At 37.4% G+C, this 26,095-nt stretch overlaps 1 protein-coding gene across 1 annotated transcript; it reads left to right on the plus strand.

Annotated features, from left to right (window-relative positions):
- Positions 1–16,128: 16,128 nt before the first annotated feature.
- On the plus strand, positions 16,129–25,507 carry gpr146 (G protein-coupled receptor 146). The gene is made up of 2 exons (XM_044099482.1): positions 16,129–16,482; positions 22,821–25,507. Exon 2 carries the CDS (start codon positions 22,862–22,864, stop codon positions 23,861–23,863), a length of 1,002 nt encoding a protein of 333 aa, XP_043955417.1. The 5' UTR covers positions 16,129–16,482; positions 22,821–22,861; the 3' UTR covers positions 23,864–25,507.
- The last annotated feature ends 588 nt before the right edge of the window (positions 25,508–26,095 follow it).

A 26,095-nucleotide genomic window follows, 5' to 3' on the forward strand; every position in this document is an offset into this window, starting at 1 on the left:
AAAGGTTTTGAAAACATTCATTTCCCAATATACTTACTTTTTCCTCACACAAACAATAAAATTGATTGAAACCTTCTGTTTTAATGTCACAACATGTAAAACAAAAAAGGTGCGAATACATTTGCAAGACCTTAACTTTTACATCCACAAATAAAACAAAGAGGGGGTTTCTTGAGGCCACTGATGGAGATATTCAAAGGCTTAAGAGCTCAACAACCAAACATAGCAGTTGTTTTTAAAGTCTGAGTAACAGTAAGGCACTTTTGTAATTACCTGATAATGTTTTGGGTGGAAATAAATTGGTTGCAGCTAAAAGCATTTATTTCACAAAGCCATCATAACTTCCACTGTCACGATTTGTTTGGTTTGCCTAAACATCAAGACCACAGTTTTTTCGAGACCATTCTTCTGTTGTGACAACAAACAGCAATAAGGTCACTTGACATACCTCTGGTTTTAAAACTGCTCACGGTAAATTCCAGCTGAACAGCTTCTTGTTACCCAGAACAGTTCAAAACAAGACATATTGCTTCATGAAGGGAACCCATTAGTTTCCATACTGGTTCAAACATTAACACATAGAAGCAAATACTGGTGTGACTGAAAGGCCACCACAGTACCCTGAAAAACATCAGTTTGTACAAGTAAAATTTAAGTTAATCCTAATCACAAGTTTCATTTCCAGAAACAAGATGTTGACCCTATTGCAGGATTTTTCTTTGAAAAGGGTAATTTTTCATTTGACAAGTTGAAACAATTAAGGATAAGTAATCGATTTCAGATGTGACCACATAAAACTCAACAACACATTTTTTCTTCATGTATTTGTACTCTACACTAATGTTGTTTTATCAGTAATGTGTTGTTATTGTCACCACACTACAGAAATATGTCTCTACACTTCATCCATAACCTAGAGAGGTTCATGACTTTCTTTACTTTTTAACATTGTTTATTTAAAAGTGGATTGTGTCATGTCCTAAATAAACAGAGAATGATGCAAAAAAGCTGCATAGTTTGTCAGTGAGCTAATTATGGAACTTCTAGTGTTTTGTAAAAACACCCAATCTCTGAGGTACACAAGGGTGTTTCAATGCATACTTGCATGTCTATGTGTTTTATGTTTTTTTTATCAAGATGGTAAAGCGGGATTTGTCTAGTGGCTTATGTTTTCAGGATTGAAAAGGGTGTGTTTATGTTTTGTGTATATTTGTATATTCTCTTCTAGTTTGGCAGTGGTCACATCTGTCATGTTTTTTCACCCTCTTATTATACCCTTCAGCCTGGTTTCCTTTATCCAGTGTCAGGTCTTCGCCTTAAGAAAGAAAACCCCTCCACTCTGAAATACGACTTTTACTTTCCTGCTGCCCACTGCTTGCTTCCACCCACATTGTGTTTTGTGACATTGACTGCAATGTCTGAAGACATCACATATAACTAAAAATAAAAAGGAAAACACATTTCTGATAGCCTTACTGTATGCAAGGCAATCTTTCAAAGATAAAAGACAGATAACTTATACTGAAGTGAAATATTCATATTGTGAAGTCAGATGAATAACTGCAATCAGAATTCTCTTATGAATTTACTATCTAAACATTTCACTGTCTTGGGCATACAGTAGCCAGTATATTTCGACATAAAAATGATTGTGTAAAGGTTTTCAGAATGTCTGCTGTTCTTGAGGGCTTTAAAATATAACAGCTTCAGAAAAAAAAAAAATCTTCTGACAGTCATTGTTTTTCCAACATGTCTTGAGTCACACAGCTCCTGCTTTCATTTATTTCTCACCATTTCTGTTTGCACTGCAATGACACATGAGTACTGAAAATGATAAAAAACAGTGGTGATCCATCATCACACCCTACTCAACTCTAGCAGCAAGGGTAATGAATGCCTGCCTCTTTTGCATTTCCTCGAATGATTTAAATGACAAAAAGCTGCATAGAAAACTTTTGTAAAAATATGTTTTGTACATACTTGTTTAAACTATCATGTTCTGACAGTGAAATAAGAGACAGGTAATCTGTGAAAAAATCAAGCACCTTTTCTTCCTCCGTGTGGTCCTACTATTCTCAGACATGAACTGCTAATAAACTGCTCCCGGTCAGAAAGATCCAATCAGAGCCTGGAGAAGGGTCTTAGCCATGCCAATCATGTTTGTGTATATGCTGCTCACAGCTTGGTGTGGGACAAAGGTTTTAAAAAATAATTGATGTGGTCATGTTCTAAGGAAATAAGATTTGTCTGTTATCATCTTTAAATTTCTGCACATGTCTCATCTTGTTTGTTTTGACATGTACGGTAAGTAAGTCTTTGAAAGTAAATAGGGGAAGGAAGTGAAGAAATTCGATAATTACTGGGAAGGAACCTGCCAGGTAGGTTTGCAATGGAACCGTCAGCATTTTTCCACAAAGTGTCAGTAGTACAAAAGCATTATCTGCTGAGAAGATCCCACAGCCATGAATGGGAAAAAAAAGAGTTAAAGAGAAAAACAAGAAAAGGGTGGGGGTGTTCTGCTCCATTAAGAGCTGCAGCAGGAAGTATGGATAGAAAACTACTGACAACTTTCTTCTCCTCAGTACTCCTCAGGTTTTACTGCCCTTTTCATCACTCACCATTTCAGAAAATGTGCCCAGGTCAGTGACTGGGAGATAACAGAAAAGTCAATAATGTTCCTGCAGGATCAAGGTACATCAATTTTATTAATATAGCTCTAAAATATTTTAACATGATTACTCTAAAGTCTGTTTTCTACTTCTATGAAAATCTTCAGGTTTCGGCCCTACGCAGACAAAGACTAAAACACTCAAAGGTCATGTACATCTACCAACCTGAAGATATATGTCTGTTTTATTGCCCATAAAGCTCATTAGAATTTTCTCCCCTGGCCTCTTCCATTCACTTATCCAAACATCTTCACCAATTCAATTCTCCACACCGAGAGAGAAGCTGCATGGCCTGATTCACAGCCAGAGGCCCAGGAATGACAAACTCCATGCACTGATCAAAGGTCATAAGCAGAGAGGTCCACAGACTTTGTTCTTTATTCAAAGAGATTTTGACACTTCCTTTTTCTTTCTTCTTATCAGTGCTTGCTCAGTTCCTGTTTTTGTTTCTGCTTCACGTGCCCAAAAAATGACTTAGTGGGAAAAAAAATGGTTTCATTGTACCACAACTAAATACACAAAACCTAACTTAATAGTTGATATTTTCTGATCATGCATTCAGTAATGCCATTATTGCGACTAAACTATAACAGTTTTTTTTTCTTGTCACACACATTGTTACAGTTCTTTAATTCAGAATGAGCATCAAAAGCAAATGGTTTTTTTAAATCTGCATCTCTTTTCTCAGAAGAATTATCTTAGAGTGTATCAAGTTTAATCTTACTGTATGTTATTTTGGCACTAAATTACTGGGAGGAGATGCAGAGAAGGGACTGTCCTGGGAACTCCTCCAGAAAATAATTGATGAATGTACAGACAGACAGACAGACAGACTGTCTGACAGACAGACAGACAGACAGACAGACAGACAGACAGACAGATAGACAGATAGATAAATAGATAGATAGATAGATAGATAGATAGATAGATAGATAGATAGATAGATAGATAGATAGATAGATAGATAGATAGATAGATAGATAGATAGATAGATAGATAGATAGATAGATAGATAGATAGATAGATAGATAGATAGATAGATAGATAGATAGATAGATAGATAGATAGATAGATAGATAGATAGATAGATAAATAGATAGATGACTTATGATGCAAAACAAGTTAAGCTTGTTTTGTCTCTTTGGCTTTATCTTTTTTTTATGTCTAGATAAGAAAGTGGAGTGTGGGGTACCTAACTAAGGCTCAATGCTTTAGGTGATGTAAAAAAAAAAAGAAATGCATTTTTCAAACAAAACTTATAAACTTGTCATTATTCCGTTGCAGCTGCTAAGCCTAATGACAGGGAGTACATTTTATATTATTTAAATATTCATGAATATTTGCTTTTATTAATTCAATTTGGGGATTTTTGATCTATGATTGCTGAAAGAGGTTTCTTCAAACACACAAAGGAGTGTAGATTGGAATCAAAAAAGGCTTAATGTTTTAAAACAAGCCTATGGCAAGATAGAAAATGTTTTTATGCCTATTGAATCTATGAGGAACAGAGCCTATTGAGAAAATGTCATGTATTTTTGGCGGACAGATAAGGACAAGTTCCAGTTTTTACTTTCAGCAGAACACACAGATCTTTCATCTAGCATGTTGCTGGGTAAAACAATAGGCTAGAAATTCATCAAGCTTTATGTCTAAAGTTACAACATTTGGAGTTGTTACTCAGATTGCAGCTTTTGTGAGGATCAACAACTCCAGTTGGAATTCAAATGACCAAAATAGGACTGCAACAGATACCTGGAAATTAGGGACTCTTTAACTTCAGAAGCATAGTGAAGATGTAAGTAATATTTTATTATACAATCCATCACATCCAAATTTGGTAAAACAGTTATTGTTGCAAGTTTTGCTCTGTCCTCTTTACGTTTGGAGTTTTCTTACCACCTGCTTCAGATTTGCATTCCCCTTTGCTTAACAGGGCCATGGAGTGTGATAGAGTTCGACTATGTAATTCCATATTGTTCAGCTACCAAGATCATGGACTAATGCTTTGTGAAACATGGACAACTGTGTAAGCAAAAGGGATAATATTAATGTGGAATGTCAACTGGAGCAAGGCTACTTAATTGCATATGTTTATGTCAACCATCTGTGGTAGATTAAGTAGATTGTTTAAAAAAGTAATGTGACATGATGATCTTGCATACATGTAGAGTCTGTTTGTATAAAAAATGAAGCAAAACTATTGATGGAATCTCAAAGAATTCTTTGTTGTGAAACTGGAGCAGAACAATGGTGCATGTCAAATACTCTGCACTGTTTATGTCTTGAGACAAGACAAAGGAAACTGTCTAGGGCATACGTGTCAAACTTAAGGTCCCTGGGACAAATCCGCCCCACCATAGCTTTTTGTGTAGGCCTTATGACTCCAGACGCTAAATTACATCAATCAGCCCATCCAGTTTTCTGTGACTGATTAGATAATTGTGGAAATCCACGTAAAATCAACAGAAATAAAATCAGCATTTTTCCCGCTAATGCACAACTGTAAGTTTATTACCTATTTTCCACAAATGGTCAAAAACATTGGGTTTACTGACCACTAACTCCCACCTGTAGGTGGTAGTACTTTGTACTTTTACAACACAGCTGCCTCAGCCTTATTTGATGTCAAGTTATTAGTTCTTCCGTGATTGATATAACAATTAACACAGTCACAATTAACGTCTTACATACGCCAAATGCAAATATTGCAAAATTCCTTGAAACTATTTTTGAATTAACTCCACAAAATTTGTGATTTTAATTGCAAACAAATCACAAAATCAATTTTAAAATCCTGAAGGAGCTGAACAATGTGAAAAGACATTTAATTTAAAGAAGGACTTAGGAAATGGAGAGACAGGTAGTTATCAATGTTAACAGTTTGTTAATGTGTTTTGTCAGTACATTCTGGTATGACTGGCCCTTTCAGAGTCTTTATGATCTTGATTTGGTTCAAAATGAAAATGAGTTTGACTTTTTTTCAGCCCTCATTTTTTGAATTGTGGCATTTATTAATTATGATGCTTCCTGTAAAATGAAATAGGTATTGAAAATATACACATTTTACCCAATCAGAATGAATAAGCCAAAGACGTCAGAAGACTAGAGGTTGTTTTTCTGTTGGTTAAAAGCCCAAGAGCTTTCTGGATGCTTTACCTTTACATGCAGACTACTTTTCCAGTAGAACATAGATTTACAGTACTAATAGACAGAAATGAGATTTCTACCTACACACAGACAAATATGTGCACACATAAACACACAGACCCCTACAAATATTGGCAGTTGTAGTGGATGGTAGACCACAGTGTGCAGGCAGACAGCCAGTGAGTCCAATTGAGGCCCAAAGTAACCACTTTGAAATGAACACTTTAGAGGACAGCCAAGCCACAACATCAAAACACACAGACACACACTGAGGAAGAGCAAAGAAACTCTGCAGCCAGAGCATTGTTAGCAATGTTGTGTGCTGACCAAGGCCTTCTAGAAAAAGTTTAGAAGAGCCATTTTTTCTGACCGCCTGAATTTGGAGCACACTGGAAAAGTCTTTCAGGAAAGTTTGTGTTAGGGGAAAAGAAACTGCTTATGTCAAAAATACAACTCTAGATCACAAAAGAAAAGAGGTCAGGAAACACTAAGCATTTTTTTTTCAGCGATATGGTCTTTCAAAGATTTTGGGGGTTGACACGTTTCATCTCTCTTCTCCTTTTGCTCCAGTAGGTGTGTGTTTTTGGAAATATCTGCATACATATCATCCTAGCCTTTTCTTTAAACATGGGCACTTAGGGGCGTGCTCTGGTGGTGTAGAGGTTAGCGCGCCCCACGTTTGGAGGCCTTCAGTCCTCGACGCGGCCGTCGCGGGTTCGATTCCCGGACCCGACGACATTTGCCGCATGTCTTCCCCCTTCTCCTTCCCCCCTTCCTGTCAGCCTACTATGATAAAAGGGACACTAGAGCCCACAAAAAGGACCCCCTGGTGGGGGGAAAAAAAAAAGAGAAAAAAAAAAAAAACATGGGCACTTAAAATATACCTCTAAGCTCTTCTTTTCAGACAAGTGCTCAGTGTTAAATAATACCATTGTCAAATGTGACATAATGTCAATTGAGGGTTGGTTTATACCATGTAGGGACATTCTCACCGCATTCAGATTTTTTTCATACATTTCTTTTCACGTGTAGGTTTTTCTGAAAGCTTTTCAGAAGTTAATCTTGTAATCTTGTAATTTCTGTTTACGGTTTACAGCCTCAAATCAACACTTAATATAATTTCCCTTTCATACAAGCAACCCAGACACTGATAAGCAACAAGCTGTGGGCAAAATTCCCATATAGAATTAATAGACAATGTCTTTGTCATACATATAAAGTACTTTTTGATTGCAGTTATTAGCTAAGTATCAATGCAAATACTTATACTTCTGACTAGTGAGGTAAAATGTATGAAAAGTATTTGATGTATTTTTTTTCTACAATTAAAATCTGATGACATTTGGAATAAAATATGTGACAGAAAAGGAGACGAAGTTTTCCAAAACATTGCTACAATATTCCAAATATTTTTTCTTGCGTAGATTGGGGCTTTACTTCCAATGACAATTTTGCATTACTTTTCCACAATGACGTGATGTATTTGAACTATACTGATTTCCAAAACAAGCAAAGCCTTCTTATAAATGTAGGATGGTTTCATGTTAAGGATTTCTCCAGCTAGAGCAATTTTTTTTTTCAAGAGACATTCATCATCTGATACTTTCCATCAGCTCTTTGTTCATGACGATTGTTTTCTGCAAATAGAGACTGTCACCAGCTAACTATGGCTGCTATGGGGATGTGAAATATGACTACAGTGACGGAATAGGCAAAAATATGACTTGGCGTGTTGAGCAGGGAAACAATAATTGATGCCAGGGGAACCAAAATCCCTCTATGAGAGATTTTTTATTGAAGCCCTGAGCTTTTATGTGCTTTTTATTTGTTTTTCTTGTTGCCTGGACCAATTTATTAACACAACATTGACTTGTAGTGTTTTCAGTGATATCGCATTTCAAATCATTTCATGTCCAACGATTGATAGTCGTGCAAAGAAGCTGAAATACTTAGTTGATGTGATCCAAAGAGGCAGAGATTTTATACGTCTCAGTTATTCTTCAAGTAGTATCATATTTCCTTAAAAAGTGGCAGTGTTCCTGATATTTTGGAGAGCCCCCATTTTAAGAGCCCTCAGATCTAATGGGTGGTGGGGGGGAAAGTGTCTCGTGGCTGGAGCCAAACACAAAGACAGACCAGAGACCAGAGCATTGTAAAGTACACAAACACACAGCTGTGAGTGGACAGCCGCCAACTGTTCTTGCCAATGCACCACAAAAGCCCACTAATCTTGCTTAGATCTGCTCATCAGAGCCAGACAGTGGGCATCCTGTGCTGCAGCCGCTGCTGCATCTGGGGGAACCGAACAACAGAATAATCTGGGCTTTGAAGCACAGCAGAATGCAGCAGGGGGGCCCATCACAGCTTCCCTCACTGATAACTCCACTCATCCTGTTGAGAAACTGTAAAAATTGCTTCCCTGAAACAAATCTCTTACAATGTTTTCTAATCGCAATAATTGTTTACTTGTATAAATGACAAAAAAAAAAAAAAAACAACAACGCTTGAACTGTAGTGTTTGAACCTAATAAATTCCTGAGTGGATTAGGTTCACGAGGATTTTAAAGGTCTGCTTGGACTTAACAGCTTTAATGAAAGCACAATAGCAATGAAAAATATTCATGTTAAATACTATGATGTGTTTACAAGCTTTAATTAACTGAAGAATATTTGTTTTTGTTGTTCTAGATATAGGACTTCTGTTTCCTTGACATATTTATTACCTTAGCAGTCACTAAAATTAAACCTCTTTTAACAAACTAAGAAATTGTTGAAGCCTTTATATGCAGTGTTACAAATTAAAATAAAAAAAAATAATATGTATGTTTTGTATTCTGATTTTCAAAGCAGAATGATTTTACTTGGATGTGACTCTTTCAAAATATTCATGATGGAGCAAGTAAAATTAGTCTTTGTAGTGCTCATTACTTCACACATGTACAATTTACGTTTGTGGAAATTTGCAGATAAACAGACAGAGTCATATTGCAAATGAAGGTCACAATAATCTTCTAAAGGTTATTTTCTCTCAAAGTTTTATTTAAGCCAACCTGATCTTGGCTGAAAAAAGCCAACAGATAAATTTCCCTCGAGAGACAAAGAAAAACCAAGGAACGTGCCATAAAACTACTGCTAAGGCATATGGCTGAGGTGGATGTTATTGAAAAGGATGCATTACAATGCTGACCTGAGGTCAGAGCACATTTTGTCACAAGGGACAACCTAGCAGGAGAGAAGCAGCTGCCTGCATGCTTTTCTTTCTGCCTGCAGTTCAGCACCACCTCGGTTACCCTGCATCGTTTTATCAAAACATACCTCCCATGAAAGCATAAATTCATTTTACGGACCTCAGGAATGTTACTAAGTTATGTGGGCCTACACACTTAAATGTGATGCCTAAAAAATGCACGACAAATCACATTATCACAAATGTGATGATAACATCCGATAAAAAATCTTATTAGATTTAGAAAGGTGCTTAAGAGTTTAGGGTTTTTCTATTTTTTTTTTTTTTACTAATTTTCTGTTTTTTCTATACAGCACTTTAGCACTTTGATTGTTGTTGAAGTTTTAAATTTACTATAGTAAGAACAAAATTGAACTTGAACACTACTTGCTCTTTGTCACATTGTGAATAAAGCAATGTCTACACACTGGTTTATCTCACAACTTAGCTAAGTTGATCTTTTCGCATAACCTGTATGTCTTTGTCTTTACCTGAGTTCTATGTTCTGGTTTATATATTTGAGTTATGCATATTTTGTTATATATCTCTATGTTTTTTTTGTGCCCTGTGCTTCCCTGCTGACATAATTTTTTTCATAGTTGCCTTGAGCTCCCAGTACTTCTCACAGCTGTTCTATATTAGGTTAATCATTATCACCTGCTCCTTGTCCCTGTTACCACTTTTTCTGAATTTATATTGCATGTTTGCTTCCAATTATTGTTATATCAACATGTTAAGTATGCTATCCACTGCGTATTGTTGGTGTTTCCTTTTGTCTATGTGTCACTATTGTCTAAATTGATCAAAAATACAAAAAAATAACAACATGGATTTTTTTTTAGCGCCAGCAAAATAGAGTAGCTGATCAAAGGGGATTGTACATTTCTTGTCTCCTGTCAGGTCTTTTTTTCCACTTATTAAGGGTTTACTTTGGGTTCTTAGTCATCTCACACATTTGAATCAGACACCCTTAAAATGCTGAAAAGAGCTAATCCTGTAAATCACATCATTGTTAGAAATGAAGAAAGGGTATAGACATACAGCTCCAACTAGATTTTATTTTCTATTCTCTAATGACAATGACAATAATGTCATGTAATAAAGTGCTATGTTTTTTCTCACATTGTCATGACATAAAAATAGTAGAAAAAAAAGAAAAACTTTCTGTTTCTACTTCTTCCACTTTCTTCTTCCTGTCTGTTGAATTCCAGTGAAAAGAAATAACCATACAACTGTTGTGACTGACTTAGTGGAAACTAATCCATGTCTACCACCATTATAGAGTAACTTTCTCCACATGTTGAGTTGCAAAATAACTGCTTCATCAAAAATGTCTGTCAACGTCTGCTTTACTATAATGACAAATTTTGAGTGGCAGCTAGTTTTCAGTAATGACTGATTATATTTTGTGTAATTCTTCTTCTCTTACCCCAGTGTCTGAGGTAAAAAAGATTAGGAGATGTATTATTTTCCATTCTTTGGTGATTCATAGTTCTCATTTCAACATAAATACTCCAGTAAGCCAAGACAAAGAAAAAAACTGACAAAAAGTTAATGGACCTTTGGGTAAATAAAAATGGCTTGGACACTGTCCGAAAGAAGAAGACGGACAAAAATGAAACGAAGCAAGAAAAATATTCACCACATAATTTATCTCAGCAGGAAAACACACAGAAAGACACCAGTCAAATGTACTGGTTCATTTCATTAATCCTAAATGTTATTTTCAGCTGCAGTGTCATATGTAGTCATCTAGGAGGTCCACTGTTCAAACATTTTATTACTGTATTCAAAGTTGTGTGTTGCAAAGCACCAACATACACATGTACACAACAATCCTGCTGACAGAAACACATCCTGTCACATGGGAAGCCCTTGTTTTCCAGGAAGCTGCCTGACAGGATGACAGACCTCAGCAGGCAGCAGAGTCAGTTGCAATGGTAAAACAAAGACAGGCTGCAGAGACTCAACTGATTTCTATTATATGAGCTATAATATGATTTCTATATATGATCTATAATATTATTGTATAATATTATAGACATTATATCATATCTATAAAATGATATGATGCTAATTTTTGATTAACATACCACTTAATGTGTATCAAAGCCCCACTTCTTTGACTTATATATTTCAACTTTAGTCAAAACATTCAATTTCTGTCCTTGAAGTGTACAACATCATGCTATCTCAAATATTTTTAGCTGTCTTTCCATCAACAAATCAAACACCTTTTCCAGTGGATTAGTGACTTATTTTAAATTCATGCTGTCTGATTTAGTCCATTTCTATAAGGTTTCAGTCAGCAATACTTTTGATTAGACAATGTTGACTGGGTAATGAGTCAGAGGAGCTCTTCTGCAATAATCCATCCACTTCCTCCCTTGCCTGCGAAAATGACGAGACGCCCAAGCCACTGGATGCTGGTGCCTGGTTTGAAACACCATAATCTCTCCCACAGACTTAATGAGCTTAATGTGCACTCCCAGGCCACTGAGCTTAGAGGCATGAGCACATCATGCACTGTGATGTACTGCTGTACAGTTTGCCTCCGTTTGTGAGCATGCAAATACCCAACTAGATAAACAAGTTATCACTGAGACGTAGCTGTTGCTGGGCCTGACCATGATTATCATAGGCCATTCCAAACACCCCACTGAGGTGGCAGTTGTTTTTTATATGATGACGTATTTAGACGTTAACGAGACCGGCATTGGTTACCAATGGTGCCAAATTAAGTGTGCAAACAGATGGCACGCATTTAAATCTGAGAACTACCTTTTGTAAACACATCTTATATTGTTATGCAGCCAAAAACTCTCAGCCAAAAATAAATGCAGGACAGATCCTTGTATTGGAAATGCAGCTTCCAGGAACAGTGCCTGATTTCTGAGCTTGATTGGGGATAAACTCTGATTTCATTATCAACATCCACTCAATTCCTGGCTCTCCCCAGCATGCACCCTTCCATCCACGCAGCAGTAAAAGTCTATATTCCATCCACCGTCATGCATAGACGCATTAATCAGCATGTCTGTGTTTTAACCTCTAATCAGAAATTAAAGCAATCTTGATCTATTAGGAAGACAAGAATCCATCTGAAAATCTAACAATGCCAGAGACTGTATACATAATAACCAGATAATAAAATAAACTGAAGAATCATCAGAAGGATGGCTAACATAATCAATGGTACAAGGGTTTATGTAATTAATCTGAGTTGTTTGCTATGTATTAGTTTCAGAGCAATAAAGAGCCAGGAGTTGGATATAACCTCCTAAGTAAAAAAATCTCTTGCGTACAAAAAATTTTTTTGAGTAGACAATACTTCATCATAATGGCCAAGTCAGAAAATGGTGCAGCATGATGTGGATGGATGGACTAATAAGGGATGTCTAACTAAGTCTGTTATTTTAGTTTGTGTTAGTTTAAAGTGAAAGCAGTGTAGATTGACAACAAGTTAAAACAGGTTACATTTTTTCCACTCATTTGGAAGACAGATCTCTTTTATAATTAGTTTTATTTATGCTTTGTAAACTTTCACTCCCATCTTTTCCGTTCAATTAACTGATGTGCAGCAGTACAACAGGATGTTCTATTGTGCTTGGGGCGTGATATCCTCAGACAGAGAGATCTTTTATGTGATTGTGTCTTATTGTCAGAAAAGGCATTCAGAATTTGTCACATGCAATGAGAGATTACACTGTTATTATTCACAGTGGATCAATTTGTCCTGCTTTGGAAAACTGAAAAATCCTTGTGTTTTCATATGTACTATAACCATAAAAGTACATACTTTAATTGTGCCTTATTGCAACAGAGTATGCTTAGGCATTGTACATACATTATTTTCTCAAATCAAATCAAATCAAATTTTATTTGTATAGCACATTTCAGCAGCAAGGCATTTCAAAGTACTTTACATCAAATCAAATACAAAAACACAATGCAACATAGAATCAACAATAAAAACACAACACCAAGTCAGATTCCGTCAATAAACTTGCAATTGCACTCAAATGCGCTCACAGCTACACTTGCAGGACAAACATAACCTGGATTTCAATCCAATAGATTCGACATATCTTCCAATAGATTGTGCTAAAAAATACATATTTGAGATTTTTCTTTTTTGAATTAGAATTTTTTTACAGTAATTTTCTAGTATTTCAGATCATCAAAATACAACCACAGCAGTATTTAACATGGCAAGTTTTAGTCAAATTAAAACAGTCAAGTCCCTATTCTTATACATAATCATATTATATAGCTCTAAAATTCAATTAGTTTTTTTTAACTGAATTTCAGAATAAACTAGACAATGCTTTTTTGTTTTTGTTGTTTGATTTAATTTTATTAATTGTCCACCGTATACTGCTGCATTATTTGTGAAGAAGTTAAAAGAAGAAAATATTTTCTCAGAGTTTATTAAAATATTTACTTTCTTTCCTTTTAATTTGTGGGGTTTAATTAGTGACTTATTCAGCCATGCACTTCAGAGTTTTGTTGTATTTATACTATGATTAATGCAAAGAGCAGAAAGCTACACCTTTACACAGTGAGATAGTAATTAAGACCTCATGTCAAAAAAAGTTCATATCACTTTCAGCAGACCACCTGGTTACACCCAGATATCTAATTATTTTACAGGTTTTAGTTACACCTGCAATAAATTTTAACAGAGCATGTACTTATTACATATAACTCGTTAGGAGCAATAAAAACGATGAGGTGCTTCTCTATTTTTTTATAGTATTTTTTTTACTATAATGCATTTTTATGATTTCCATTGTCGATCGTAAACTTTTGGTATCTATAGCAACACAAACAAGGGGATTTTCAGCTGGGTATGTCATCTTTCATCTGGGTAGTCTATGGTGTAATTAACTTCTGTAAGGAGGAGAAAGGCATGACGAAAACCAACTTGCCGTGCAACATGGTTTTCTATGTCAGGTTTGTTTGAGGTGCTGCTGCAGCAAAGAATTTACATCATAATCCTTAAGCTTCTTACTTCTTCTGTGTTAACGGATTCATTTAACAAAGTAGCACCTATACGTGTTTCATCGTTTTTATAGACTGTTTATAAAATTGTAGTTATTTTCATTAAACCGATAAGTAGAGGAGTAGAAAACCTTACTCCACTTATGAGTAATTAAACACAACACAATATTTTTTTCATAACTTTGAGAATTGAAGATTTGGTTTGTTTTGTTTTGGAATCATTCTAGGTGTGAGATAGATATTTGTTTTTCCAGAAGCTTGACCTTTGGTTTTAAATTAATGCAAAATGCAAAAATTATATTGCCCCTAAGAATCAATTTCATTCTTTCAAAGAAGACATTAATACAGCATGGCAGTGTTCTTATAAGCTCATTTGTTAAACAATTCACATGTTTGTCTGCAGCCACGTTTCTTTTTTAGTAAACAATTATCTATCTTTGTATCAGTGTTGGGATAAAGAACACAGTATTTTCTCTTCTTCTAGCACAACACAATAAACTCAAAGCAATGTTGGTGTACTTTAACTAATACTTCTGTTGGTCATTTGGGTTCATTGAAACAAGAAGGAAAAACCTAATTAAAATCAACTTTGAATAACAATCGTATAAGTTTATGCTATAAAAATACTGCTCCAATATGTACTCTAAAATAAACCAGAAGCCAGTGTAGTTGCATTATGATTGGAGTCATGTGGGATTTTTGTCTGAGGGCTGACAACAATGTTTTGAACAACTTGCAACCATTTGAGGGAGGTTTTGCTAAAACATGTGTGTAGTGCATCGTAATAATTCAAATGTGATTAAACCAAAGCATGAATAATTATTTCCGGTTCAGGATGTGAGACAGTGGAGCTGAGTTTGGCAATATTCGTCAGACGATAAAAACAGGAACAAACCACAGTCTTGAATTGGACATCCAAAGTAAAATCAGAATTAAAGGTTATAAAAAAGGGCCAAGACCAAAACAATATGACGATTTATGCAAGACGTTTTTTAATCAACCCTTAAATCAGAAACCCATCATTACTTACATATAATGTTGCTGTTGTTAAGGCAGTGCTTCTCAAATAGTGGGGCGTGTTTCCCCCGGAGGGTGTGGCGAAGTCTCAGGGGGGTCGTGAGAAGCACGACTTTATAATTGTCTTTATTCATGTTAGCTGATAAACAAGCCTCCGGTCACTTGGTGGCAGCAGTGTTCAAACTAATCAACAAACTGCCTGTTCAAGCCAGTAGAAGTAGCAACAAAAAATTAGGATCCGTAGGGGGATAGGGGGGGCATGACAGAAAATAATTGGGAAACACTGTGCTAAGGTAATAGGTAAAGCATTTTTGGTTAGAGTAACTCCATAACAGAAAAGGATGGAGGGATAAATATCAACAAAATAAAATTGACCTTTTTTATTATTATTTTCAGTTTTTTTCAACACTTTGCTTTTGTTTAAAAGACTTGGCTAATAAGAAAGCATGCAACTGCCTTGAACATAAGTTTATTAAGTTTCATAAATTAGAATTTGCATAAACCTTGAGAAAATATTAATTCTGGGTAAAATTGGCATTCCAAGTCAATATGCATATCTAAAGTATGTATGTGTAAGAAATAAGATTAAACATTTTTGCAAATGTTGACAATCATTTTAGGTTTGTTACAGGACAACCAAGAAGTAAATAACTTCTAGGAGCTTTTCTGTAGAACCCCACTTTAAAAATGATCAACTACCCTTAAGGCAGACAATAACAAAATTACAGTACACCACTAGTTCTCTATGTGCATAAAACATGGATTCACTATACTTTTGCAATGAAAGGCCTACACAACATCTGACAACTAATGTGCGTGACCAGTAATTTTTTCTATAGTTGCATAACATAAGATATGGTCTATAATCTACAAGCCAAAGTGGGGGTATGACTTACCAACTGCTGTGCTAATTGTTTATGAAACACTGTACGTCTTTGTTTATTGTGTAGTGTTCATTCTTAAAGATGTTTCAAATTTGTATGTGCACTCGTGTGTTCACGCAAACCCGCCCCCTGTGGGCTCTGTCCAATCAGAGTAGAGAACAGCCGCTGAGCAGCGGCGACAGAGAACGACGGGAGCAGACAGTTGGGGGAGGGGTCTGTGTGTGTGTATACACTGTAGGACTCAGCACCAGCAGCAACTCTACAGCCGTAGTAAAGTCTCTAACGGTCGGCCCCCTTTTTTGACCGAAAGCCTCGTACAAAAAGTTGATAAATGAGGGGGGACTTATCAAAAATTGGGTGAAGCAGCTCTTGCTCGCCCTGAAGTTATCATTTATATTATCGCGGAGGACAAGGGGATACTTTTAATTCGTCCGTTTGTTTTCAAATGAAGCAACCGAGACATGCCAGTGGAAATGTTACATCCGAATCCAATGCCTCCCTAGGTTTGTCACCGATCCAAACCCATACGCTTGTGGTAAGTTATCCTCTTTTTCTGTCGTTTAATACAGAAGGAATTTGATAAATGTTGTCTTAAAGTAAATTTAGGTGAATTTAACCCGCGAATAAATGATAGACATGGGGGGGGGGGGGGGGAGCCGCTTTATTAATGTCTGCATCTAGATGGAACGATAAAGGTAAACTAGTGACAGTCATCTGATTATTTAATTAGCGTAACATAGGGTGGTAACTTGTTTTACGCCAAAATTATTATAGGTTAGTTTGTTTGTAGATACTTCGCAGTTTAAACGACGCGTTTGCATTCAGAAAACAACACCTGGGGATGTTTCCTAAGAGGTTAGGTCTCAAGTGCGGTAAAACACTCCTCCACTACCAATGAAGATGTTGTTTATAGGGATACTACCCCATCTCTTGTTCAAATAGCATATACCATTGGGACCTAAATGTCATTGTATGTTCAGTTAGCCATAAGCAGTTTGTAGAGGGCCACAAAATGAAAACAGCCTTGAGATACCAGTGAAACTTCTATATCTCTGAATCACATTGAAGGAAAATTTTGTCCTCTTTCAAATTTTTTGAAATAGTGCAATGAGAACCCTTTATTAATAAGTGAACTTTAACAAAGACATACAAAAATAATACATAATTAATAGTCGGGAAAGTTTTGGTTTTCAGATTGAAATTAAGAAAACAAATAAGGCATGAACTGAATGATAATAAGGTTTACAGTATTGAATTATTTTCTTTAGAATACAACTTGTTCTGAATTAAATGACATTAAATAGTCCTTAAAAATAAGGCTTTGCACTTGTCAATTTCATGCACTTGACCAAATGGGACATAGGCGTGTAAGGGGCCCAATTTAGAGGCAGTAAGCCTGCTTTGTGCTGACCATTGAACTCTCACTCCACTGATGCCCGTCACTGTCAAACACATTGCCAGAAAGCACACAGGGGAGGCTGATTGTTATCTGTTTCTGACCAGAAGCAATTAGTTCCTGATAAGGCAAACTTTCCCTCTGCAAATTACAGCCTGATGCTGCTCAGCACTCTGTGCTTGATAGAAACAAAGCAATGACTTGCTCAAGTTCAGCATTTTTGTAGGTGTGGACTAACCGGCAAGTTAATGATTGATGAATATCTATAGCTTTAAAACAAAGTCTGTTGCTAAGTGGTGAATTAGAAGAAGACACAAGATGTCTTGAGCTCTTCTTTCAAGTCACAAATTCATAGTTTCTTACTGTCTCTAACACCAGGTCATGTTATCTTATGATCTGGCTGTTTTGGGCTTTGGTGCTTTGACTGCTCTTCTGCAGGCACAAGTAGGAAATCACGTGACATCATCCAGCACTTTCTGTGAATAGGCTGCAAGTTCCTGTAAGCATACACGAGGGGTGCGGGCTGAGTATGTCACACTGCTCTCATCAACTTGCCCGGTTCTGGCTTCAGAATGCCGAGACGTCAGGCATGCGGGCGTCACTGATCGTGTTTTGGTGGGTCCGGCGCATGCTGAAACACGGCCTTTCCCTCTGGGAGTACTTAGTTTAAATAATTTTGACATGGATTTGTTTACAAAGTTCAGATGAAGCTAATCCAAGTCAGATTCATGTCTGATTTGGGTTGGATGGAAACTTCTCAGCAGATGCCTTTGTTTTGGGTTGTTTTAATGCTGGAAGCATCAAGTAAAAAACTCAGGTATACACATATTGTCCAATATAGTAAGCTATATAGTAATACTACTTTGAAAAAAAAATACTAATCTAATTCAACAGCAGGAAAGGTTATTTAAAATATGTATTCACAATGAAACATAATGTGCATATGCCATTAGTTATAGAAATATGGTTGAAAAGTCTGTATTTTTGTTGTGACAGCATCTGAATCTAGTGCTTGTTGTGGTTCATCTTGTCTCCATGGCCTTTCCTCAACCCCAGAAACGTCACCCCAGCTCCAGACTCCAGAATAGGTTTGGATAGGAAGGATTCTCATGACACCAAATTAAAGCAGACACTGCTCATACAGCGTGAACTTGCACCTCGCTTGTTTTCCCCCCAGCTGAGTGGAAAACTAGAGCTCTCATTATCATGGGCTGCTGGCAAAATGTGCATAGCTGAAGTGCAATGACTGTGACAACACCCTGGTAGATATAGCTTGGAAAGAAAATATTTAAAAAGTCAGACCAGGAAACCTCTATTGAGCTATATTTAAAAAGGCCTATAAAATTATGCAGTTTTTAATATTATTTTCCATTTTGTCTGATCTATCTTGTAGATTGGCCACAAAAATGTGTTCTACATGCACTTATAATGGAATATAGGATTGTTTGTCCTGACTTTGTTGATGTATGCTTGGAATCAAATAAGAGATATTTCATACAATCTACCTTGTTTCACATTCATGAAGTGAATCTGCCACTATACCTCATCTCAAAGGTGCTCTGTTTGATAATTTTATATGGTTGTTTACCATAAAATGCTGGTCTTAAAATCAATCAGAAGATTAGTACACTGTGGTCATTAAAGGGATGATGATGGTTAGTTACAAAACTCAGGTGAATTGCCTGAGAATTTTAAAGGATGTTCTGTTCTAAAGAGCCCAGAGTTTACCAACAAAATATCCCCCAAACCACTACACCACCAACAACTGCCTGAATTGTTAACAAAAGGCAGGATGGCAATAAGCTTTGTTTAGGCCAAATTTAACTTGAGACTCCTCAGACGAAGCAAAGGTTTTTTCCAATCTGTTATTTTCCAAATGTGTTAAGGTTTTGTGAATTGTAGCCTCAGTTTACTTTTGTGAAGACAGTAGTGGCTTCGGCTGCTGTAGCCTTTGACATGTTACAATTAAGGTAACTATGGACAAAAATGGTGATGGGCACCGGTCATTTGGCAATCTCATCTTTTCCATTTTGGTCACTCCAGACCAAAATTTCTCTTAAACAAAATTGTGCCTGCTCCCACCTAAAATTTTACCTGAGGTATAAAAGGACGCAATGACAATGTTTCGGTATGAAATAGAGGTACAAAGTAGGAGAGATGCTTCGACTCAGGCAAAGTAACTTGTGGGTTCAAAATGATAGCATTAAATTGGTGTCAAACCATTGGCTGCCGGTCATTTCACCCCTTTTTCGACCAGTTTGGTACTTTCATATGGGACATTTTCATATAATTCATATTAACTCAAATTAACTCAAGTGTCATGAGTTCATTTGTAGCAGCATATTTATAACCACTTTCACAGCAAACAGTTTCTATTATAAGCTAATAGTCTAGTCTTGTTTAATCAAAGATCATCTGTGATATTTTATAATCTGGCAAAAAAATTTATCAGAACCAAAATGCATATAGGAACTCAGTGTAATATAAAGATTTCAAACAGTAACATTCATCCACTCGTTTTCTTGGAGGATTAAAGTGGAGTTTTAGGCTTTTAGTCACCAAAATTCCTGAAGACATTTAACTATAATAAAAAATACACTCATGCCATATTTTAAGCACATGAGGTAGAAGTATGTACTTGTACTCCCGTTTTGCCTTTGATTAAGTGCAAAATGGGAGTATATTGGGATTGCCATTTTGTGTCTGAAGCAGTATATCTAATTAAGACTATTCATGAAAAAACATTGTGGCTAAATTATTCAAAAATATATCATCTGATCTTAGTTACGGTTGTTAAGCAGCATAAATAATAAATAAATAAACGTCCTCCTGATGTCATTTATTTATTAGGTATGTTTTTTGTAGTTAACCAACATAATACGCTGCCATGACACTGAACATTAGCAGCAATAAATCCACTGCTTTAGACGTTGCTTTTCCATTTCCTGCTCGATGTTTGTGTCTGGTTGTGACATCGCCTCATAAACAATATATTCCTTCCTTCCTTCCTTTTTTTTTTTTTCTTTTACATTTTTCTTACTTTACTAGAGAAAAGAACCTTGACCAACTTTCATCCACAAGCTACATAGGACATCTCATCCTCTCTGTGTGTGCAAATTGCCTTCAGACTAGTGAGAGATAATAAGGCAATTGTTTTACATACTGCGTTTGCTGTCCTGGAAAATGGGAAGCTTATTTTCTCGCTTGTGATGTTTAGCTAAGAGAATTCAGTACTAATGGGGAAGTTTCTGTTGGGCCTAAAAAAAGGCAGCTTTTTAAAGATAATCATTAGCAGTTTGAAGGGAGCCAATGTGTTAATGAAAGGGATGCGGGAAGCATAAATGTCCGCATAAAGCAGGTGCTAATGAATAAGGACAGCAGGCTGTGGTGCAGCAGGCCCTCTTTAATAAGCACCAACTTCACCTAAAGTCATTTTCTCCTGAAGTAATTAAAGGTTATGGAAGGGGGTGAAGGAGGCAGAGATAATATAGAACATGTTCAAGGTATAGCAGGTAATCTATGGTCCTTGATCATTCCTAAATGTGAACTATTATCAGTGTCTGTTTTAGTCAGTGAGTCACCTAGCTGCTGTTTACCAAAGGGCTACCCAGTGCTTCTGTGACGAGGTTTTCTTTTTTGTAAGGAGTAACTCTACACTCCCCCCCCCTCTGGCTCTAGTTTAGCTCTGAGCTCTAGCCTCCTCCATAGGCTCATTACAGAGCAGAGAGTAGGCCGTAGTGTTCATGTGTGTCTGAGGCTGAAGGCCAAAAACGGCCCCTCTGTAGTGGTGTTATGTAAGTGAACGGAAGAATGTTTTCCTTTTTACTGGCATAGTTACTCATCGCCCTAAAAACAAACCTCCATTCGCTGCTCTTAGTGCCAGGGAGAGGTTTCATGAAAATTCTGTCTAAGTCACTGCCTATATTTTTATTGTAAAACACAATTTCAGAAACATTCTGCTTTTTTACTTTTAAATTAATTTTTTTTGAAGGAATGTGAACATACTTAAACCAATGGAAATGAAATTGAGAGGATGCCAATGTCTTGTAAGAGCTCTCTATGAAATGTAAAATCTAATTTTCCTTGACCTAACCTTGTTAACAAATTTATTTAATACCACCAGGGTGGATTATGATTGCTTTTTGCCAATCTGCAGCCCAGTCTGACGTGCATTCCTTTTTTTAGTTTGTTTTTAACCTTTCTCTGAACCCCAGCCTAAAATTCTTTCATCCACTGACCCTTCAACTTAGCCTGCCTCACATTTCACTTGTTATAAATCCAGCCATCAACACACTCCCAGCCGGGTGAACTTGGCAGGAACCTGAACATCGAAGATTAGTGCGCTCAGCTTTGAGAGCAGCAGCAGTAACAAATCTATATGTAAAGTGTTCTTCTTTTTACCTCAGTTCTCCTCAACCACCTGAAACGAGGCCATTCCTACATGTGACGAAACTCAGAGTCGGAGGAGGACAGGAAAAGCTCGCCATGGTGTCAGACAAATACAGTTTTGTGTTCTGCCATCAGAGCAAAGGCTTCTTTTGCTCTGCCCAGTAAGGGTGAGATGGTGTGGGTTTGGAGGCTGAACTACAAACATATTGTGAGGCGTTTGTATTCAGCCAGTCAGATGCAGTGAAGTGAAATTAACAGCGTTACCCGGAGCACAATAGCCGACTCGCTGCTGACGTGCTTTTGTGTCAAGGCCGTGTCTGGTCCTCTGGCCAGCACAGAACGCAATAACAGAGCGAGCTGAAATCTGCTCATTAAGTGGCAAAAAAAGAAGACTGTGTTTCACTAAACAGAACAATGTGTTTTATGTGTCTTATGAATACATCAATAATACAAAACTTGAGCTCTCAGCTACATTCTGTTTATCTTTCCGCTTATAAATTAAATTTAGTTTCACAGCAAACGTTGTCTGAAGGCACAGAAAAATCATTTCCGTTCAATCCTACATACGTTCCAATTGATCCTAGTCATCAATCAGTACAGTATGGTCAAGTACTTGAATATTGCAAGTTGAGTCACTGACTTGCAATATTCACTCCTTCTGGATGAGTACGGATCGACAAACGTATGCATTGTCGTTGACTTTACAGTAATCCCTCGTACTGGGCATGCATTTTGCGACAGTGGAGAGGAAAAACTCCCCTTTAGCAGGAAGAAACCTCCAGCAGAACCTTGCTCAGTTAAAGCAGCCATCAGTCACCACCATCTGGGGGTCGGTTGATGATCTGGTGTATGATTATTTTTCTATTCATGAAAGTTGAAAGCTAATAGCAGGAGAGGTAGAACGTTTGGTTGATGGAAGCATTATTGCCGATGCTCTTGGCAAAATGGAATGCCAGACCTGATGTAGCTTGTATGGAGAGAAAAATAACTGAGGCAAAACAAAGAGTTAACAGTTGAATGAATGCAACATAGTTAAATGTTGACCTCGAGTTGTGACTGTCATACCCTAACTTGTTTCTCTGTTACAGTGGATCTGTTGAGGGTGCTTTGCCAGCGTTGGAGCCCAGCGATGTGGATCAGCATGCTTTACAATGAGACTGACGCCATCGTGGACTTCCAGCTCTCACAGGATTTGGGCCTCATCCTGTCAATCCTTTCCATCATCTACCTCGTGGTCTGCTTTCCCTTGGGGCTGTGCTATAACATCCTGCTGGTTGCGGTGAACCTCTCCAATAAGGTCTCCATGACCATGCCGGATGTCTACTTCGTCAACATGGCCATCGCGGGACTCGTGCTCAACCTGGTGGCGCCTGTGGAGCTCCTCAGCTCCACGTTCACTCGGTGGCATGCATGGGAGTACAACGATGAGGTCCACATCACTTTGCTCATCCTCTTCAACATCTCGTCCCTGGTCATCATGTACTCCACCACGCTGCTCAGCCTGGACTACTACATAGAGCGGGCGCTGCCGCGGACATACATGTCCAGTGTTTACAACACCAAGCACGTGTGTGGCTTCATTTGGGGTGGCGCTGTGTTGACCAGCTTCTCCTCGCTGCTCTTCTATGTGTGCAACCACATCTCCACCAAGATGGTCGAGTGCTCCAAGATGCAAAACAAGGAGGCGGCTGACGCCATCATGATGTTTATCGGCTATGCCGTTCCGGCCGTGGCCGTTCTTTACGCTTTCGTGCTCATTTTGCGCATCAGGAAGGAGTCCACTCCTCTGGATCAGGACTCGGCTCGCTTGGATCCATCTATACACCGGCTGCTGCTGGCATCGGTGTGTGTGCAGTTTGTCCTGTGGACCCCGTACTACATGACCCTCCTAGTGCACACCATCACCGGTGCGCCAAAGTACATCAGCAATGGCCATTACCTGCCTTCCTATAACTTCATGAGGTGCGTGTCAAAGCTGCTGGCGTTCTCCAGCAGCTTTGCAATGCCACTCATGTACAGACAGATGAACAAAAACTTCTCCGGCAAGCTTCAGCGGCTGCTCAGGAGGCTGCATTGCAGGGACCAGTCCTGCCCTCATGAACACTCAGCTGTGCAGCAAGTGGTGACGTGAAACTCCTTTCACCCCCCCCCTCTTCCACCTCTTGGCCCAGCCAGCACTTATCTCCCTCCTCTCCTCACTGCACCATCCCTGCACAACCAGTGTGTGACTGGGCTTCCTCAACTATCTCAACTGTGTGTGGAGCGTCATTGCTAACTGTGGAATTTCCTGTCCCCTGCCAGAGCTTAATCTGATCCTTCTCTCTGTGCAGTGATGGAACAAATCACAGAAATAAAAAAAAACATTTGCTGCTTTTTTTTTTTTTTGGTCAGAGATAAGAGACTTTTGGTAGTTCAAAGGTGTTAAAGTTTGTACAATCATTTGATATCAGTGAAGTTAGAGTTTAACCCAAACATCGAGGTATAATTGTAAAGCTGTCTTCAAGCAGCATACCATAGTGGATGTTTGGCTTATACACGACTGCCTACATTTCATCATGTGAATCATAATTAATTAAGCATAAAAGTTTTTATTTCACACAAGCCGAATCAATAAGCTAGAAACCCAGAAATTAAATAATAGAGATGCACCAGTTGGGCTTTTCTTGGCCGATAACAAATGTTCTGGAGGTGGTTTGGTAGAGCTATAGATCAAAATCAATGTTACTAACCTTTCTTTGTCTTTTTTAATAAACAGAAAAAATGCATCAAAAATCAAAAAAATGGAATCATGCTTCAAAAATATTTGGAGTTCTCCATTTTAATGCATTTAATGTATTAGGAAAAAAAATTATTCTTTAGTATTTGATCTGCCAATCAAGATACTATTTTGATCTCTGGGTAATTAATTGGTGCATCTCTATTAGATTATGTATCTTAGTGCTTCATACTAAAGTGTAGCTATAGCGGTGAATATAGCCATCTCTAAGCAAAAATCCACCCGAATTAGAAGGCGACTTGGTTCGGTTTAATGTTACTGTTCAGGATTCTTGATCATAATATTGCCTAATCTGCACATTTTTTAAGGGAAAGAACCATTTTTTTTCTTCTAGAATTTGTCGAATCTGTTTACCAGTGGCAGATCCACCCTGCAGCTATGAGTACTGGAATGAAGATGCGTTTTCTTTGACTCAGTTTCACAGGCACAGAGAGCTTACTCTCACATGTGCCTAGCTCCTCAGTAGATTTGCTACTGTAGTTTTATTCACACCACCTCACCACCTTAAAATCTCACTTGACAAATAGAAGTGAAGCTTGTATTCAGGGCTCAACGTAACCGGCGTACCTCTTACTTCTCTGCTGAAACATTATTACCCGTTAGTCATAAGCAGATCCACTGAGTGCATTAACCTGAGCTAGAAAACCCGGTCTCTGGATTTTATTTTATTTTTTTTCTGAGTTGTCTTTCACTTCTGCGGGTATTCTGTGTGCAGAACTTCACATAGTGTCAGTGACGTCCATGCAGAGGCTTGTAACCAAACACAAGCGGTTTGGAGGTTTTGGCCAGTTGAAACATTTAAATTCTCTGGATCACAGGAGAAAAAAAAACTATGTAGAAAATTTGGAAAAACTTGTATATTGAACACCTGTTTGTTATGCGGGTCGGATGCTGCTCAGATGCATTTAAGCTACTTTGCTTTTTTTTGTCTGCCATTTATTTAAAAGAGTATATATTATTGAGCTCTTATAAAATGCTAAATAAAAAGGTTACAATTGCGCAGTGCTTCTTTTTGTCTTTGCAGACTTACTCGGTAACTCTAAGTTGATTTCAGTACGACACTATAAATCATAAACACTTCAAGATTATTGATGCAAAAATATTTGGATGGCTTCTCAATATGACGTGACATAGAAAATAATCAGAAAGTTTTTGTTCAGATTATAACTTGGTCTTATTCACAGCCCATGTTTTTTCAAACATTTTGTCAACTGGGAATGTTTTGTGATCCAACTATAAAATGAGTCATTTATAGGCCTGATTTTGGCAGCATATGTCCACTGTGGCACCTTCAGTCTGACTGTGAGAAGCATTCCCAATTTGAACTCTGTATTTGCTTTTGGAGCCACAGTATGTGCTTGCTTGCAAGAGTCTTGCACTCATGGTTAGTTTACAGTGATTTGCAGTGGTAATGCTAACTTCAAATGGATATGGAGGGGAATTTTGCATTTTCCTAATGGCACTTGAGCCAGTATTTATTTTTTCTCCCCAATCCTCATAGAATTCTGCCTAAATTCTAGCATGAAAACTCAGCATATTCTATTATAAAAACCCTGGAAAGCATTCATTTCCTCCTGGATCCAAATA

The sequence above is a fragment of the Gambusia affinis genome, linkage group LG19, assembly GCF_019740435.1.
Source record: "Gambusia affinis linkage group LG19, SWU_Gaff_1.0, whole genome shotgun sequence".
NCBI classification, from domain to species: Eukaryota; Metazoa; Chordata; class Actinopteri; order Cyprinodontiformes; family Poeciliidae; genus Gambusia; species Gambusia affinis.

Bases quoted from the DNA above. Each gene is read 5' to 3' on its own strand.
- gpr146 (XM_044099482.1), top strand. From the start codon at position 22,862: ATGTGGATCAGCATGCTTTACAATGAGACTGACGCCATCGTGGACTTC.